Here is a 19,401-nt window from a genome sequence, read left to right on the forward strand (position 1 = left end):
AGCGGAGTCGAGTTACCACCGCCAGCTGCGCTACCCCAGTACGGTGCCCCGGCCCCCGCCCCGCCCCGCCCCGCTCCTGGCACCGCAGCGCGGAGCGGGCACGGCGCGGCCGTCATCGAGCGGCGGGCGGAGCCGGGCGGTCACGGGGAGGAGGCTGCGCCGCCACGGGCTGCGCTCCGCCGTGCGCCAGCCGTGGTTGGCTGCGGCGGCTGCCGCTCGCGGGGCGGTGGCGGTGTCGGGCGGGGAGGCGCCGGGGAGGGTGGCGGTTGGCGGTTGGCCGGAGGTCAGTCGGCGCCGGGGCGCAGCATGGCCGCGGCTGTGGTGCTCGGGGGACCGGCGGGCTGGTGGCGCTGGCACCGAGGGGTGCGTGCCGCTCGCGCGGCGATGGGTAAGGACCTGTCCCTCCCCGCGGCTCCGCGCTGACACGGGCGGCGGGCGGGCCGGGCCTGGCTCGGGGCTCGGCCGGGCGGCGTCGCCGGACCCCGCGCTGTCGCGGGCGGCCCCGCGCCGCCCCGCCGAGCGGCGGCCGAGGGGATGGAGCCCCCGGGAGCGCGGCGGGGCTGTCACGGCGCGGCTGTCACGGCGCGCACCGCCGCACGGAGCCCGCTGCCCAGATGTGCCAAGGTCGCCTCAGGGGCTCGGAGTGGCCTCACTGCATCGGTGTTCTGCCTCTTCAAATAGCGTGCGTGGAGAGTGAGAGAACACACACGTGTTCTTTGCGGAACCGGTGACACGTTAACGGTACCAGCGATCTGGATCTGTTCTGTTCAGCCCTCTTAATCATTGCACCAAGTTATTTCCTTTACCTGAAGGTAGACCCGGCAGCACTTTTTCCCGTGAGAGTTCCACACGTGCTCAATTGGTGGTGAAAGGGAGGGATGCATTTCAGAGTCCTCTCAGTGCTAGGGAAGAGGAATGCTCTGGTAGAGCGGGTGCCCAGATCTTTTCCTTCTCTGAGGCTTGAAAACATGTTTTAGCCTCACAGTTTTACCCACTGAAGCAGATATCTGAAAGCATTCCCTCAGCAGCGTTTTTAGTGTCATTTTGAAAGTGATGTAACCAGCCAATATCAGTAGCAGCTCACATATGTCATGTTAGGCTCCCAATAGACTAGTAGGTGAAGACTTTTCAAGTAGTAAAGTGGAAGAGATATAATATTTTGTGTGGTATATGCTTTTAAAATCATGGCACTTAAAGAGATTCAGGAATTACTCAGATCATTAAAGTAAGTTTTTAAATTCTGATTTGGCCTCAAACCTCATTTAAACAGATCAATGAAAAGTGTTTGACACTTAATTTTGAAATTAGCTTTCAGTGTTATCTTGCTCAATTACTACTCTGTTACTAATGCATGATTTTTCTTCATGGTTGCAGCCCTGATTTTATGCCAGGTAATAGCTCAAGTGCAGCAGGTGTATTGGTCATGTGCTAGTAAAGTTAAATACAAGATTCCTGCTTGTGCATTTGGTACCTTTAGTGACGCTGCCATTTTTGTAGCAACAGCTTCCAATGCATTTTGAATTTTCTCTACGTGGTAGTCATCAGGAATATCTGTATAAGAGCTTTGACATCCCATCCTGGTCAATATCCTGGTCTCCATGTTTCATGTTAAGAATACAGCACACATGAAGATGGTTGGTGGTGAGCACAGCTGCAAAAAGCAACCAAAACCACCACACTGACTCTTTAAGTTGAAAAATACAATTTGCCATTGACTGAAAGACCTGATCAAGAAACTGGCTATAAGGAGAAATTGTGTCTCTCTGGAATCTCCCACAGAACAAACTTTCAACCGCAGTGTTTAAGCTACTGACTTAGTAGTGACTGCACTGAAAGTCCTTCTGACTCTGAAAACTGTTCATGGGATGAAGAGCATTAAGCTTTCTTATCTGCTAAGCTCTATTGCACTGTTACATGTCTAGGTATCCTCATATCTAATGTCTTTATTAGATTTGCAACCCTTTCTTTGGCTTTCAGTAGACTAAAAGTTGTATTTTGATTAGGGATTTCAGTGAGCATTGTTCTGAGTGAAACACCATGATAGAGAAGGAGCTCTGCCCAATCTGACGAATCTGTCCAACACAACATAGCATGTCCAACATAACAGCTTTGTCAGTGGTCTCTTGCCATTCACTTACAGAATGTTCTTTAGTTTGTTAATTCCTCTTGGACAACAAACCATGGTGGGTTGTTCCTTCTGTACATACTAGAGGCTTAAATCTTCCTGGTGGAAATAGATGAAGACACCTTGGTTATGTATGTTCGTGTATTGGCAAACTGGATAGTTGACAGAGAAGGTATTGTCTTGTGATGTTGCTGACAAAGGTGCTTCTTGGAGAGGGTGTTCATGATCTTAAAGCACTTTTTTGGGCTAGGTGTAGATAAATCCTTCCTGGGGACTGCTAGTAGGGATGAAGGAAGAGGGATGTTTGTGGCTGAGAGACAAAGATTTACAGGTGAAAGAAATGCATCATCTGAGGGAGCTGTTCATCAAAGAAGATGATATCCTACTAGAGAGTGCAAATGTCATTGCCAACAGCTTTGGATGAGTAAAAGGAACCCATTTAACTTAACAGTTTAATAACACTTCTGTTGATGGCACTAGCTGTGTGTGAACTGTTGGATGATTCCATGCTCTGGTGCAGAGAAGCATTAATTACTAAGCAAGGATTACAACTGAAAGACCTACTGCTCTAAAGCCTAGCACATTACTTAGTTAAGAGATCAAGTGTACACTTGATGTTCTTTTTAGATGAAAATACTTAGTACATGTTTTTGCCTTTATTACATTAACAAGCATGTAATGAATTATACCTACAGATAAAAAAAATGTAAGATGTAAGAATACTGACACTTAGAAGATAGTGTGTCTGTTTCTCATCAGCAAACCTTTACAGAGGCAAGGAGAACCAAGTGGGACATTTTCAATGTAAAGCTGGCCAAATTTAGAGTCTTGTAATCTTCTTAAATCATGATTTTGGCAGAGTGCAGTTCACAAAATCATTCCATAAACTTTAAAAGCCTCTGACCCTTGGGCAATTTAAATTCCATTGGCAAAGCTTCTAGGAGCAGAAAGACCTGATGCTACATGAGTACAGCTAACCTTCCTAACTTCTGTATTTCTTCATCTGTTTCCCTCCAGGATCTACTTCAGTATAGACTGTAGGAGTTTCCATAGAGAACTCTGCACAAAATACAGAAGCTCTCTCTGATCCTTTTTTTCGAAGCAGGAAAGTGAAAAGGGTGATGTTTTTTATTGTACCAAAATTCCGTATACTGAATCAGGGGCAACAGCTTTCATTTAGTGGCCCATACTGAGCTGCTAACATGCTTCCCTGTCCATGTCAAAGTACTTCACGTTCAACTGTACTTTCTCATACAAACAAAAAAACAGCCTTCTTTGATAGCCTCAACTCACTATGGGCATCTTCCCATACTCCTGTTAATTCTCTTCTACTGGATGGGAAAGAAGCCAGTGTTCAGTGATCTAGAGGGATTGGGATTGTTAGTATGACTCGCAGCCACTCTAATTAGGGAATTCATATCAGAGATGAATTTGTGGGCTCTTATCCTTTGTGCCAGTTATACTTACCATGTTTGGCATGAGAGCTAAGAATTCCAGCCCAGGAGCTAGGCATTTTTGGTGAACATAATTCAAGATGTATTTTTTACATCCAAAAAGTAAATAAAAGAGCTGAAATTACAGTTGAAAAGTCACTGATTTCTTGGGCCTGTTCTTGGCCAGTTAGAGTGCCTTAGAGTACAGGCAGACTGGACCTTTTCCAGCTATACTGTCTGTGATTCTAGCCAGCCAGTAGTTTTTTTGTATAGAAGAAGATGCTCTGCACTGCATATTATATTGTCTGTGCAGTCTACTTTTCGCAGTGAATTCAAGGCACCACTGGATTTGAAATCTCTTCTTAAGGCTCTAAGAATTATTAACTCAGGAAACAGTGTAAAATGAAGTGTGTGTGAAGTGATCTTTTAAACTTGTAACTGTCATTGCTCAGGTTCAAAAAGAAAGTTACTTTAAATAGTATGTAGTAGCTAGAAAAGACTTGCTTTTGAGGTCATTGACAGGCCAGGTATTCTAAGGACAGGATTAAAGACAGGTTGCTGTCTGTGCGCTTCTGACTTTCCTTTCTTAATGGATATATGTTGTTCAAGAAAAAGCATTTTGAAATTCATGAACTCATACTGATTTTCTTTCTGAAATTATTTTTAAGGGAAAATTCTTGTGCAATTACACAGATTTAATTAAGTGTATATATTATAGGATAACTTGTCAATGCAAAACATTTATCTGTATTGTGTGTTAGCCCCTGATATGATGGGAGGATTGTGAGTAGATCCTCATCAGTGCAGTCTTAACAGGCACAGGATTCCTTGAGCACAAACTCCCTCAAATAATAATGAAGACACTCCCAGAAAAAGCCAAATTCTTTGGAACTAGTGTAGCTATAGCTGGCTTTGCTAACAATTAATTTCATGTATAAATTAACATAATGCTACTAGCCCTATTTCCAGTGAAGGAAAATTAATTGCATGTGGTATCAGCAATAATTTCAAAAGTAGCTTCTGTTGTTCCTGTTACTGATGTTCTGTACTCTGTTAGTTGTTGGAAGTGAACTGAGCGTTTTTTCAGCTGTGTGATTGTATAGTACTGAAGTGGCCAATTTAATGTTGGACTGTGAGAAGTTAATGAAGAAGACAAAAGTTGAGTCAGGGATTGAATTGTTACTCTAAGAAGTCTCGTTTCCTGTAGATTGGAATATTAATTAACATAGAAAAGGAAATGACACCTGATTCATTAACTTTTAAGAAAAGAGATAACTACAGAGATAGCCAGAAGGGGAAACAGCAGAACGAACACAGTGAGACAAAACTGTTGGGACTGGCGGAGATGTTACCTCATATTACAGCTGATCTATATCTAAGCCTTTTGGGGATGTTGTGAAATAATGGGCCTTAAGGAAGGTATTATAGTAGAATGAGTTAGCTTCATAGACATTTACACTGAGAGGAGGGTCTTTGAGAAGTCATAGAAATACTTGTTGGCAATAGGTCTGTTGTTATGGCCCAATTGCCAGAGGCTTTTTGTATCTTAATCATAGAATGTGATGATAGGTAATCATGGGAAGTCATTAAAACAAAGCAGCCTTCTGTGGTTATGTGGTGATGGTGGAGACAAGCAAGGCAGGGTGAAGTGAAGAAATGGCACAAAGCAGTGTAAGCAAAATGTCCTTCTTGGTTCCCAGTATTTCCTCGAAGGACAAGATAAAATTGCATGCATTGAAACAGGTGGCCAAGTTTTGACATAACTGAGAGAGAAAAGCTGTATCTCACATGTAATTAAGATTTTCCTAGAATTAAGGTAAATAACATCCCCTGGTATTATGGGGTAAAGAAGGAAAGATGCTGAAAATCAGGAATTGAACCTTTGCAGTAAGCTTGAAGCTGCTGGCTAGCAAACAGAGTAGTTTTAGGTCAATGGAAGTGATATACTTGGGAAGACTGATTCATAGAAACTATGAGAAGAAGGGACTTCAAGATGATCTCCGTGACTGATGGTGGTGTTTTAAGCTCTTTGTTCATTTGTTTCCTAGATTTGGCATGTAGCGCTTCTTAAAAAAAGCAGTGTGCTCTTTCTGTGACTTATCTCAGTTTGCATTAAGTGTTTTCCCAGAACAGTTTTATTTTAAATCGTGCTACTTCTGTAGCTATATAATTACTGCAGGCATCTGTTGAAGCAGTCTCAGACCAAAGTTCTCTCAATGAACTTGATCTATTAAATGTGGCACTTCCAAAATAGTGCTGGAGATGAAAGAGCATGACCGTTGCTGGCTAAGAAGGAGCTTAAAGTCAGAAAGACTTTAAAATGATTAATCAAGTGTTATTGGCCTAGAGAGGATTCTTCACTAAGCGTTGAGACCTCTTAGAGTCCAGATCCAGCTTAAGCACTTCTGTATGTGTGCTTCTGAGTTGCAGTAGTTCCATAGCTAGCCTTGTTTCTGCTTGCTTCACTGCCACATGCTTTAGCATTTATTCTGCATAACTTTTTCCTTTCTTGTAAAGGAGAAATTATCCTGTGGAATCAACAAAGAAATCTAGGAGTCACCAAATTTGCTGGCATTGGGTCAGGAGTGTTAAAAGTAGTGAAACGCTGTTTGCAGTATGTGAATGCAACACTACTTTCTATCCAGCATGCTACAGGCCTGCAAAACTAGTGAGTAATCCAGCATTTGATAGTCACTAGCTACTTGTAAAAAGTAGTAGCTGGCTGAAAGTGCAGTGTTTTCCATTGGTTATAGAATATGCTTTATAGTTCTACCTTGGTAGCAGAGCAAATAGAATACAGCACACATTCCACTAAAAATTTAATCATTTTGTATTTATACTGTATTTTGTTCTATTTTTCAATATTTGCTTTTAAACTGTAGTGCAAGTGATTCCATGGCTCAAAGAATTGGCAGTGATTTATTACAGAGAATTTCACCTTTAGATTTGGGCTTCATGTCTGACTGCAGGATAAGAATAGTCTGCTTATTGCCTGCTTGTTAGGAGCTGCAGGAAATAAAGTGGCAGCCTCAGTCCACTTCTAGAGAACAAGTGCAATATCCCAGGGCTGTAGCCAAGATTGCAAAGAAGTCTGTAAAATATATATAAAAAATGATTTTGCTTATCCAGTTTAGGATTTAGACACAAAAGGGAACAGTGATAAGCCTGCATGCTTTGAAGTCCTCTTCTCAGACTGAAACTCTGATTTTAGCTTTCAGGGATGTTGCTGCAGTTTGATGATTACTACACTTTTTGAAACATCTACATTTTCCCCAAGAAAATAATTTTATCTGAAAAGTAGAAAAATAATTCTGGGGTGGTATTTGTGGTTCAATGTAAGCTTTAACAATTTAAATTATGTGGAATAGGATTCACATTTCCACACTTTTTAAGCTTAAATATTTAAGTTGTTTAAAGCATGGCACACTAATTACGTGCTTTTTGTTGTGTTATTATCACACTTTAAGATACAGAAATATTGATATTTATTGTTTTGAAATCAGTGTGTTCTAGGGCAATGGCTTCCAAAACTCCCGTTGGATTCATTGGTCTTGGTAACATGGGAAATCCAATGGCAAAAAACCTGATAAAACACGGATATCCAGTTATTGCATATGATGTTTTCCCAGAAGCTTGCAAGGAATTTCAAGACCTGGGTGCTCAGGTATAGTAGTACGCTTTCTATATTCTGACAATAACTGTATGTATTTAGTGGTGATTACATGGAATGGTTTTTGAATAATCTGTTTGGGTTGTTTTTTTGTTTTGTTTTGGTGATGATCCTATTCAGAATTAAACAATTTAGTGAATACAGTCAGAATCTGTGAGATTTTATGTCGAGCAAAGACAAAATTCCACCCTAAGCTATTTTCATACTGTCAGCCAGAATTGCTACCTGTTTTGTTTTTGTGTGTGTGTGTTTTTGTTGTGTGTTCTTTTATGAGAGTAAGTTGATGGCCTGTTCTTTCACCTCCTTTCTGTTGCTTCCTCCTCCCCCAGGTCTAGATGGCCAGTGAGCTGCTTTTCATCTGGTTCCTACTTTGACCTTTTCAGGTTAGATGACCCTAGTTAAAAATTCCTGCTGGCATAGCTGTAAGGGTTATAGGGACATATGAGCTTTCCTGCTGCTTCAAGGTGCAGTCCTCATGGGTTGGGGAAAAACCTAATTATTTAAGTGCTTATTTTCTTGGAGGTGAGGAAGGTTATAGTGAGAGAAAAGGAAGGAATGAAAAGGAAAATGGGGGGAAGGAAATTGATCACATTAAGGAGGCTTACCTTCCTGCCATATACCCTGTGAAATCTTGGCCCTGTTCCAGCCAGTGCTATTGCCTTTGTTAATCTGTTAATACACCCAGAATCTCATTTCATTTTTCACATAGTTGGGCTGTCTTTTCTGAATGTCTGAAAAGTATTTCTGTGGCTTTGACGTACTTCAAAGCTATAGCAGTTCAGATAGTTGTGGATGAAGGAGAGGTATGTAGAACATGGAAATAAAGAATGTGCTTGAGTAAGGAGAAACCAGTACAGAAATCATACATGGAAGAAATTTTGCATCAGTGGCAAGGAAATTTTAGATAAATCTAGATAGAAGAACCGTATGCTATGAAAGTCTAAACTTTTGGATCTAATTGCAGCTGATTTAAATAAGGAGATAACATCAAGATTTCTGATAGATAAAACAGTAAAATGCATCTCTTGATAATTAACTATACTTCCCCGGAAATAATTACAAAATCTTGGCTTGAAGTGGGAAAAGAAGCTTTTCAGCTTGTTTTCCTAACTGCTGTTCTTATTTAATTGAAGTTGGTGAGACTTTCAGTGATGAACCGGATCTTGAGTAAGAGGCTGCATGGATGAAATGGTTTGAACAATTACTTATGTTCTAAATTCACTTTCTGCAGTGAGATCTCTTTACTGTGCCTGCCCATTTGGGTAACTTATTGCCACAGTAATAGAATCTTTAGCATCCACTGCAAGACTTCATGTGTGATATTATAGGTGAACTATAATGCTCTAAGAGCCAAAGGTATGTTTTAAGATTGTAAATCACTAATAGAATACGTGAGTAGGCTTAAACACAAATAAAACACACTTAAAGAAAATATTTGAACATAACTTCCTCTTTTTGATCTACAGGTGTAAATCCTACCTCAACACTTTTCTCAGGACTTAGAAACTTGTGGGTCCAAGGGGCCTTGTAGAAACTGATGTAGAAGGAACATTGGGCTCTAAGGACTGTTTTTTCTTTCGTCTGGCTGGTAGGGTAAAACTATCAGGAATGTTACAGAGGTGAAAAGATGCCCCCCAAGAGACAGTAAATGTCCTCAAATGTCCATTGTTTAAAGTCAATGCTACTGCCAGGGTAGATGCAAGACAAGGGTTGTTTGATTATAAAGACTGCATATTGTATGACTCCAATTTCCTTATTCTCTGAAGTAAGAACTGGGAGGTAGTATATGTAAGGAGGCAGCCACCTGCCTGCTGGTAGTAACTGGTAAGGGAAAAACTGGCTGAGTGGGAGTTATTCACCCCTCTAGCAGCTGGGGTGAAACCTGCAGGTTTACAAATGGGGAATAATGAGTAGTACTGTGAGCAAGTGAACTTCCTGCACTCTTGTTCTCTACTGTACTTTTGCTTTCCTCATATTTAGCCTTTCTTTCTCACAGTGCTCTGCATATATATTAGACTTACTTTGCCTCAGCTTATGTGTCTTTGAATCATATCTCAAATTTGGAAAAACTACTGAAGTCAGCTGATAAGTAAAGCAGCATAAACATGGAGCATTTTTCAGTGTATTTAGTAAGAATGGCATTTCAGGCAACTGTTAGTTGACTTACTGTAAATATAAAGAAAAAAATAGAGAAGTATTTTAGAACAAATATAAGCAGATGTACACGCTGGAGGACATAAGCCAGTGACCAGTGTGAAGAAAAGTCTGAGCTATCCAATTGCATACTGCAAAAATTAGCTTGAACTGACTTATGTCAGAAGATATATGGAATTTGGGCTGCCAGTCTGTCCTAGTATGTTCTATATTAGTAGTCAGTAATTAGTATTTGGTTTTTTTTTTCAAAGTTACATGCATATTCATAGTAACTTCAAATGCTTAATGTTTTTTAATAACATCCAAATCATTCAAGTTAACTTATAATTCTGAGACATAAGGTTCCAAATTAAAAAAAAAAAATGCAAGCTGCTTGTTGGAAGAGCTAGATAGGTTTCCTCTGGGATTGCTAATTATATTTGTACCAAAAAGTCAAGAATAACAATTCCCACTTGAATTTTCATGTTTTTTGCTATGTACTTTATGGTGGCAAAATGATTTTCCTTTGCATGATTGCAGAAGTGCTCTCACAGTTAGTGTGCATTCTTACTCTCATTTTTTCGTTTCTAATACATTTTTCTAATTTGAAATTACAAATTGTAAATTGTCACATTTTGAAAGATATAAATGGAAAAATTTGTGTATAGATGACTACTGTACTATGCCTTCTACCTGTGTTGCCTGAGCTTTCCTTATATCTGCCAGACTACAATAAAACAGCTTCATCCTATCTGTAAAGCAAAGTGGAAATGTGAGGCTGCTACAGTTTTTAATTTGTGTGTGAAATATTGCATTTTCCAACTTGCTGAAAGATTAAAATGGACCACAGGATCTTCAGTTGATAGCTTGCAAACCTTTGAGAATACTGGAGGTAATATTTTCAAGTAAGAAGATGTACATAAATCCAGGTTCTAATTACACATTTTTTCTCTACTCCTCTAATAATATACATTGGGACTGAACTGAACCAGAGACACTCTGAACTAAAGGCAAAAGTGTCATACACCAGTCATAAAATTAACTAATCAGGTGTAGAATCTTCTCTGCTTATAATTCCCTCATTTATTCTTCCTAATGTTTGTTCTTTGGTCTAGGATATGTTTTCTTTTTCTATCTGTGCATGATACCAGCTGTTTAATGTAGTATTAACTTAGTATTAACTTATATTTTCAAAACAAAATGTACAAGTTTTTAAGTCCTTTTTTATTTTAGAACTTTTTTACAGTGAATATACAGTCTTCCCTTCTTTTACTTATTTCACAGTGGTAGCAGTCAAGAAGCTTATCTTGTACTCCAGGAGTCATTTAAGATGTTATTTGTCATTTCTTCCCAACATGTACAAAAATGTTTTCTTTGGTGCTAAGACCTTAAAAAAACATTGTATATATTCACATAAGTGCCTTTAGTATCAAAACTAACACAAATAGTTAACAAATACCTGTAAGTATAAACAGATAGGGAATGGTGAAACAAGATAATCTCTTTGCTAATTTGTATACCTTAGAGAAAAGAATCAATTTTTAGAAAGCTTTTAAACTGCAATTTCTTAAACCCTAATGCCATGTAGAATGAAAATTCTGATTTATTCATACTGAGTAATAAATACATATAAAATTGTACTTCAAATATTTCTTAAAAGTTCTAACAATATATTTTTCAGTTTGTTTAGACATTTTGGTAAATGATGCTTGAGCTGATAATTTTTTTCTTTAAAAATGTCAGTATAATATTTTGAGAAACTTCATTTAGTTTATCTGATGTTATTTATGGTGAGGTTGGGAATACAGTGAGTCTTTTTTTTTTTCTTTTTTCCTCAATCTCCCTTTCTGAGTTAGAAGAGAGGAATCCAAGGACAAATATTCCAAAAGATTGGAATCTGAGGAAAAAAAAGAGATTTTTGTGATTCTTAATGCTGTTCCTACTTAGAAATGTGGAACAGTATTTTCTTTAGAGGCATGTTTTTGAGCAAATTGAAGATTCATGAATGGGTTACAAACATTTCCACTGATGGATGTTCTGGAGAAGCAGAACATCCTTTTCTATTTTATTTTTATATTTTAATTTTTATGTTACTAATTCAAATTAATTGACATTTCCATTATAAGGGCAGATTTTGCCTTCTAGTTTTTTTACTTAGCCTAGGTGTTACTAATGAATTGCAAATATTTAAAATCTGCAAATATTTGGCAACTCTTTCTCAAAAAGGGAAAGCTTACTTAAATTTTCTTTTTTTTTTTTTTCTTTTAAAGGTAACAGATTCCCCAGCAGATGTGGCTGAAAGAGCAGACAGAATTATTACCATGCTGCCTTCAAGTCCCAATGCAATAGAAGTTTACACAGGAGCAAATGGAATTCTAAAGTAAGAATTTACTGTAGTCTAAAGAATTCCCTTTTGTACTCAATCGCTGTTACAGTGTTTTTCACATGATAGCTTGTAGTGGAAATGCTGTCAGGGCTTGAAGCAGTGATTGAGCAGCTGGTGAGAAGGCAGGGCCAGCCCAGGGGAGCTCAGGTGCAAGTGATACAATGCACCTGAGTGATCAGAAGGGATAGAACCAGGATCCACCCCTTTCCATACCTCATTTAAGGTTTGGCAGGGAAGGTAAGGGTATCTCACTGGAGATCCCTACCTTCCTGAGGGCTTTACAGACCTGAAGGTAAGTAGCTTCTTTCCCTTATTTCTGTTCCTGTTGCATCTGAGTGGTTTTTTTACTTGCTGTGGCCTGGGACCTTGCTGCTTTGCTGTCTTGTTGCTCTTTCTATTGTGTTATGTAACTATTGCTGTGACTCTTAATGTCTTTCAACATGCTTAATTTGATACTTGGATACTCTCTCATTTTTATTATTGATATTTCTAATTACATGAGAACTCTTAAACTGTGATCATTTTGATTGACTTATGGCTAAAATCTAATTTTATTTCCAGTGGAATAACAATTTATGTGACTCTAAGATAACTGACTTACCAAACTTCTCAGATGCTCGTGTCTCTTACAGATAAGTTTATGCACTGCAGACAAGTGAAAGTAGAATAACTGCTGACAACAACTATTTTTACTCTTTTTCTTGACATCACATCTCATAAATGAAATGCTCTGAAAGATGTAGTTATTTCTCATTGTGTTAAAAGTGTATTAACATAAAATAGCTGACAAAACTCTATAATTTCAACTCTTATTGTTTGTAGTCTTGGCAGACTCCTTACTGTTGATAATGGAATTTTGGGATTTTTATATAAATATGAACAGGAAGGATCACTGAAAATTCTTGAATCTAGTATTGTATGTCACACTAAACCAAACTGTCTTGCTGGTTAAGCTACGGTAACATCTGCGTCTGTTCATACCTAAGAGTGAAGATCAATGTTACGGTTAATTCCTTTATTAGAGATAATAGGCTTTTCTGAGTATAAAAGGTGACTTAATCAGCTTCTCATTTTGACTTATTGAAAATACTTTTATATACAACACTGTTAAAAATAACTCTATGTTCTGAGTAGCTTGCGGTCTTGACTCAGGGTTCAATGATTTTAATGGATCTTGCACAGAAGTAGTGGACTACAGGGTTCCTTCAGGATTCACTCTGACCTATGTTTTGCCATAAGGTTCCTGAAAAAGGAGATACTCTTCCTGTTCCAAAAACCATGAAATAAGTCTTTAGAGATAGTAAGTTTTAGAGATGATTAGCTTCAGATTACCACTTCTGTGTCTGACTGATTTGACTGGGGGAAAAAAATGTAAGAATTTGTTTGAAACCTCAGTTTTATTTTGCTATTATTTTCCAAGTTCAGGTAGGCTTCAGTCTTCAGATCTGGGAAGAAAACTTTGCTTTGGCTTACCTTTCCTTGTTTATTAATCAAGAAAATACCTGAAGAGTTTGTTTAGTCTGTAGTGGTGGTTTTATTAGCTTTTGTGGAGGGATTCCCACTGAGCCTAAAATCCATTATTTGCAGAGTTCTAATAATAGGAATAGTTTCGGGACATGCCAAATTAATAAATGAATAGTATTTTAAAACCTCTTCTGGCCATGTGCTCATTGCTTCTAGCAAGATGACTAAGGCTACTCATTACCTAGATTTTGCAGGATCGTACTGCTATCCATCTTAATAACGTAGAGGAAGAAACATACATAAAGGTGAGAAAAATGCAGTAGGTCTACTAAAACTGATAAAATTATAGTTGTTGATTTAGGCTATATTAAGGAGTAGTGACTAGAAAATGAAATGGAGAGCAGTTTTTCTTTCCTACTTTCAACACAGGGAGTAATAGTTGCTTTCTTCCCTTACTGTCTGTAGTTTAATTCTGCACAAAGCAGGACTGAGCAGATCTAAGTCTTTGTAGCTTAGACCTTTCAAGGAAGAAGGGTAATTGGATCAGTCCCACAAATCTGGGCAAACAGCTGTGGGAGAACTGTATCCAGGATGGCAGTGCTTTGAAGACTGCTTGGCAGTATTTACTACCTGCATTATACCAGTTAATACAGTTAATCTTCTGAGTACCTAGTACTGAGGGAAACAGGATACAGAAGGCCGTCATGTAGTTTCTCAGTCTGCATATTCAAGAGAAGAAAGTGTCATTTGACAGTTTTTCATTGTTGCTCTGAGTGGCTTCCTCACTGACAACTGTTTTGACTTTGAATTTTTTTTTAAAACTTTTTGAGTTTTTTCTGAAGAGAACAGTGCTGTTATGGAACATTTAAGGGTTAACTTAGTCATCCACATTCTAGGAATTTGTTCCACAGCGCACTGTATAGACTCATATAGAGTCATAGGATCGTTAAGAGTTGGAAAAGACCTCTAAGATCAAGTCCAACCACCGACCCATTCCCACTATGCCCACTAATGATGTCCCTAAGTGCTACATCTACGTGGTTCTGAATGCCTTGCAGGATGGTGACTCCACCACCTCCCCGGGCAGCCTGTTTTCATGAGCCACTGCTCTTTAGAATAAACTTTTCTTGGTATCAACCTGAAACTTAAGGTCTGAAGCGTTAGTCATTTCTGCTGACACAAGGGAAGTTCACTTCTTCTATGGCTTTAAACTAAAAGAGGGGAAACTTAGGTTAGATGTTAGGAAAAAATTCTTTATTCAGAGGGTGTTGAGGAACTGGCGCAGGCTGCCCAGGGGAGCTGTGGATGTCTCATCCTTGGAGCTGTTCAAGATCAGGCTGGATGGGACCTTTGGCAGCCTGATCTGGTGAGTGGCAGCCCTGCCCATGGCATAAGGTTGGAGCGCAATGATCTTGAAGGACCCTTCTAACCTAAGACTTCTATGATGCTTTGATTCTTACCTGTCCTATCACTAGTTACTGGGGAGAAGAGGCCAGCCCCACATCGCTACAGTCTCCTTTCAGGAAGTTGTAGAGAGCGATAAGGTCTCCCCTGAGTCTCTTCCTTTCTAGATGCAGAAAGGCTTTCTGTCTAATGTAACATGTAGCTTTAAATTACTCACCTTTTTATGACTTAAAAATTATGCTGTTACATTTCATAGTGCTTGTGGGTCCAGAGGACGTTAAATAATAGTGCAATTGAATGGAAGAAGGGCTAAGAGTATAGAAGGTTGCTGTTGTTGAACGCATTTTAAAAGTTAATTGCCTGTTTTTAATCACGTGTGCAACTTTTTATGTTCCACCATTTGAGATACAATTTATCTGCATAAAATTACTAGTTGTCAGCATGGAAATTCTTCTACAGGCTTTGCTTTTAAGTCTGTAATGGGCTTTTGATGTTCAAGTTGTGATCTTTATGTAAAATAAGTTGTGAAAATAATTAAAAGAATGCAATCAGACTATTCTGGTAAGATGCTTAAAATACTGTATATAGAAAGAAAACTATATTAAGGTATATAAAACTTTAAGCAATATCAGCATTTAGTTCTATTGCTTAGAATGTATCTTCAGTGATCTGTATATGATAAACTGTTAAAGCTTGTAAGATGGCAGACTTTCCTAAGGAGCTCATTTTATGTAGGTTTGTTTGTGGTTTTTTTAATGTAGTATTTAGTTTTAAAAAAATAAATTACTTTTGTGTGTCTGTGTGTTTTTTAAGTCCTACTGTGTTTTGAGTCATTCAAACTCAGTGCAGTTATACACTCAGGAGTATGTACACTGAGTAGACCTTGCTCAGTAGATTTTAAAACTGTTTAATGACTATTGTACAAAAAATGTGTATTTATCATGCTGAGAAAAGTCATTACCATGGTAATTCCACCAGATATTTAAAAATAATTAATCTTTATTTTAGGAAAGTGAAGAAAGGCTCGTTATTAATAGATTCCAGTACTATAGACCCTTCTGTTTCGAAAGAATTGGCTAAAGCAGTTGAAAAAATGGGAGCTGTTTTCATGGATGCACCAGTTTCTGGAGGTAAGTCTTCATTAACATTGGATGTCTTGTCTTGTTAGCAATCTTAGCTGCCACTCTGTGCTCTTGTTAGTACGGGTTGCTTTTCTTGCTGTATATATAGTTTTTTTTTTGTTGTTGTTTCATTATATTAAAGATGATGATGTCTGTTTTCTGTGTCGTGGACAGCTATTTACCTCTGTGGAAAGAGTTTAATGCTTTCTGTGAAACAAGGCACAATTCTTTTTTGTCATCTCTTGCCTTAAGGCAGTGCTGTAGCAGTGAAGAACCTCAGGCTGATAAACCAGATCTTCCAGTGCAGTGTATTTTTTGTTCTTTGCGGTTGTACTACAGACTTTGGAGCAGTTGAGGAAGCTTGGTGTTTAAGTTGCTTTAGGAATGTTTTTACCCTTTTGGAATCTGCTTTTGTGATAGATCTGGATTAACTGAGTTTTCACAAGTTACATGGTCCTTTTAATTTAGCTTCCATCAGTTGTATTATGATGCAGGTGTTCGTATCACTTCAATCTCCAGGTGTTTATGTCAGGGCAAAGCTATTTGGTTATTGTTGGGCAGTTCTTCTGTTTTGTATAAATTAAAGCTAAGAGAAAAGAGGATTTCATTCTCAATAAACGAGAGTAAGAGGTTTCCTTCAATTCATGATGGTTGAAGTGTGTGTTGTGTTGAAGCTGGAAATTGCTAACTACTGATTTTTGAGCACTGCATCTATTGTAAAAAATAATTTAGAGTAGGGAAGTCTTTCATTTTGTGGATGAAGGTGAGCAGAAGCAAAAAATCAAGGTTTTGAAAACAGAACCATAGCTAGTTGTTGTTGTTGAATTATTATCTGAAACTCCTAGAATTAGATGAGGAAAATTCATTTTGTGAAAAAAACCCACAAGATGTTTTCATACAATTCACTCTTTAAAAATACTAATAATGTGAATAGTTTTCTTTATTTTTACTGTATTAACTAAGATGATTCAGATAGTTACACTTGAAATAATAAAAATGCAAAAGGTATGAGAGAATTTGGCTTTACATCATTTATCAAAGGCGTGATGAACAAGCTAGAAAGTGTACAGCTGTATTTCAGGTCATCCGGATGAGTGTAGATGAGGATCAAAACCTAACCTTTTTTTTTTTTTAATCTTCAAGTGAAAAATGAGGTAGCATTTGGCAACGTATTAGACATCAAAATATCCATCTCAATTTAATGTGAATACGAAGTAAGAAGAGCCAAAGGATATTCAAGATCACAGTGGGGAAGACGAGATCATTGCTCATATCCAAAATATTAGACATTGTTTTATAAAGTTAAATAAGTTCTCTGCAGAGGAATAAAAAGCACAGAGAAATGTATGTCGTGGGTGGTGTGTATTTATGTCTGATCCTTTTCTAAATATAGCATAGCTTTATTCTTATTCCTTGGGCAATTCTGACATCTTTTATGTGGTTCTCTTCAATCCCTTTCCTCCAAATATCTTGTTTTTCTGCGGGAATTACTTTTTTTTGGACACATCTGTAATCTGTTTTTACTGATAATTTTTTGCTTAAAGGCTGATTATGCTATATCTACAAATAAAGAAAGTAAAGTTTTATTCCAGAGCAACTCTAGCTGTCTTTTGGGTTTTGCTTCCTTGGGAAGTGTTAGTGCTGAGGCTGGGTTTATATTACACAATACCACTGACTAGTCTGAATACACATAGCTGTTTTGGTGTTTAATGGTTCATCTAAATATAAATTATTTGCTGTTTGATGTGAATTTCAGGTTAAGTGATATTCTGAAGGAGGGAAGAGAATTTTGTGCCAAATAGCACACTGTTCACATCATGTTTAAAGAGTGGCCAGTTGCTGGAAAACTGGTGGTTAAATCTTCAGTGTTATTTTTGGGTTTTTATATCTTCTAGGACCTAATGCATCTTGTCATTCAGGGTATTTTTGTGTGTCTTGACTGCATTGCTGGCCATTAGACAAAGCCCTGAATGAAGAATTACGCTCAGCTCTCTAAAAATGGACAGATGTTTTTCTGTTACTGTAAAACACAATAGCCTTGGCAGGAGCATCAATGAGGAAATGTGTGGGGTGAAAGGAACCAGTGAGCCTAGCTCTCATTTCTATACATGCGAGCTTACTAGTTCTAACTGGCAGGTTATTCCACTTATGTATTTGAGTATTTGGGGCATGTCTAATGAATGTTAATCTGCACTGCAATGAAACTATTTCAAAAACCAAATAATAGATAAAGCTATTTTCAAAATATTAACTTCATGGAGAAATACTAGAGATTTTTATTCCTGTTCTAACACTGCAAATAAAGTGTTTTAAGGCCTAGAGATAGAGCCAGATTACAGTAGCTTGTTTGTATCCTTACTCCTGAAAGATTCTTTCCCTTGATCTCTTTCAGGTGGGCCTATGCTACCAATATAGTAATGCTGTGCTATTCATATGATTGGCCTATAGAATTTATCTGCAGCTTACAGTCAAGACCCATTAAGTGGAAGCTAATATACCTCATTACTGTAGTATCATTTTGTATTGACTAACTTTGGAAACTACTTCTCAACCCAGTAGGTGCATGCAGATTATGCTGCTAATGCTGTTTAGAGATAGCACTTCCTTTGTCCTGGGCTTAGGATCCCTTGTTCCCCGTGAGAAAGCTGTGTCACAGTTCAATGCTGTCCTGCTTTGTGAACTCTTTGTGAGCGTATGTGAATGAGAAGATGTCCTCATAATCCAAGTTTAATATTTTTAAAATCTAGCACAGCAAACATTGTTTTCAGGTTAGATTCTGCGACTTTGTACATGTAAAAGGCTTTTAATGCACCAAGTATCACAGTCATATCTAAAACTAACTTCCGTTGCCACTGAAAGGAGGCTGAGCAAGAGGTCTAAATTTAGACTTGGAGATCTGGGTCAACTTAGTCTTTTCATTGAAAGTTTAATTCTCATTGTGAAGTTCAGAGTGAACTTCTCTAGTGTTTTTTTGTTTGTTTGTTTTGCAGATATCACTGTAACATCAGTTTCTCTTTGAATTCAGCACACAAAATACAGATTGTCTAAAGTACAATGGATAAAATGTTTGTGGATTATTGCTTTTAATTTCCAGTGTGATATCTTCTTCACTTTAAGCAGTATTTGTGTTCAGATACTGTCTGTTAGCTCCTGTTTGGTCCAAAATATGTTGTGTTGCGTGTTGCTGGAACTTCACAAAAATGTATCAGCTTGATTAGCTTTTATGTTTTTGAAGTTACAGGTATATAATTGAAAACTGTTTAGGCATGGTTCTCTAGAAACTTAGGTAACTCTTTCTCCTCACTGTCAACATTAGCCAAGGTGTAGGAATCAATAAAAATGTCGGGTTGGTAATTGTTAATAAGAGCTGTCATAGAGAACTGGAATCGTGCTAAAATGGCAATAAACACATTTTTGTAGGAACCGTGGGCTGGAGTTTTTAATCCAGCTGTCACTTCAAATTATTTCATCTTGCAGTAGTGTTTCCATAAGCCCCAGCTAAATGCTAAGTGATGGAAGGAATATTACTAAAAACACTGACAAATTGAGACTTCTGGTATCTGATAATGGAGTAAAACTTGAGACCTGGAAGAATGAGTTCCAGGCTTACTTATGCTCAGCTGGATCTATCCTTAACATGGAGCAAAGTAAAACAATATTTAGAA

At 38.1% G+C, this 19,401-nt stretch overlaps 1 protein-coding gene across 2 annotated transcripts in view; it reads left to right on the plus strand.

Moving 5' to 3' along the window:
- The first annotated feature begins 222 nt into the window (after positions 1–222).
- HIBADH (3-hydroxyisobutyrate dehydrogenase) overlaps positions 223–19,401 on the plus strand; it is an 80,793-nt gene continuing 61,614 nt past the window's right edge. The window contains exons 1-4 of one of the 2 annotated variants that reach the window (XM_031590153.2): positions 223–388; positions 7,062–7,222; positions 11,632–11,741; positions 15,624–15,745. In XM_031590153.2, the coding sequence (XP_031446013.1) occupies positions 307–388; positions 7,062–7,222; positions 11,632–11,741; positions 15,624–15,745 (475 nt within the window). In that variant the 5' untranslated portion in view covers positions 223–306. Of the gene's footprint in view, positions 389–583; positions 742–7,061; positions 7,223–11,631; positions 11,742–15,623; positions 15,746–19,401 lie in introns of those variants that run through there. The other variant, XM_090142636.1, reaches the window with a different exon arrangement.

The sequence above is a fragment of the Phasianus colchicus genome, chromosome 6, assembly GCF_987193195.1.
Source record: "Phasianus colchicus chromosome 6, bPhaCol1.hap1.1, whole genome shotgun sequence".
NCBI lineage: Eukaryota > Metazoa > Chordata > Aves > Galliformes > Phasianidae > Phasianus > Phasianus colchicus.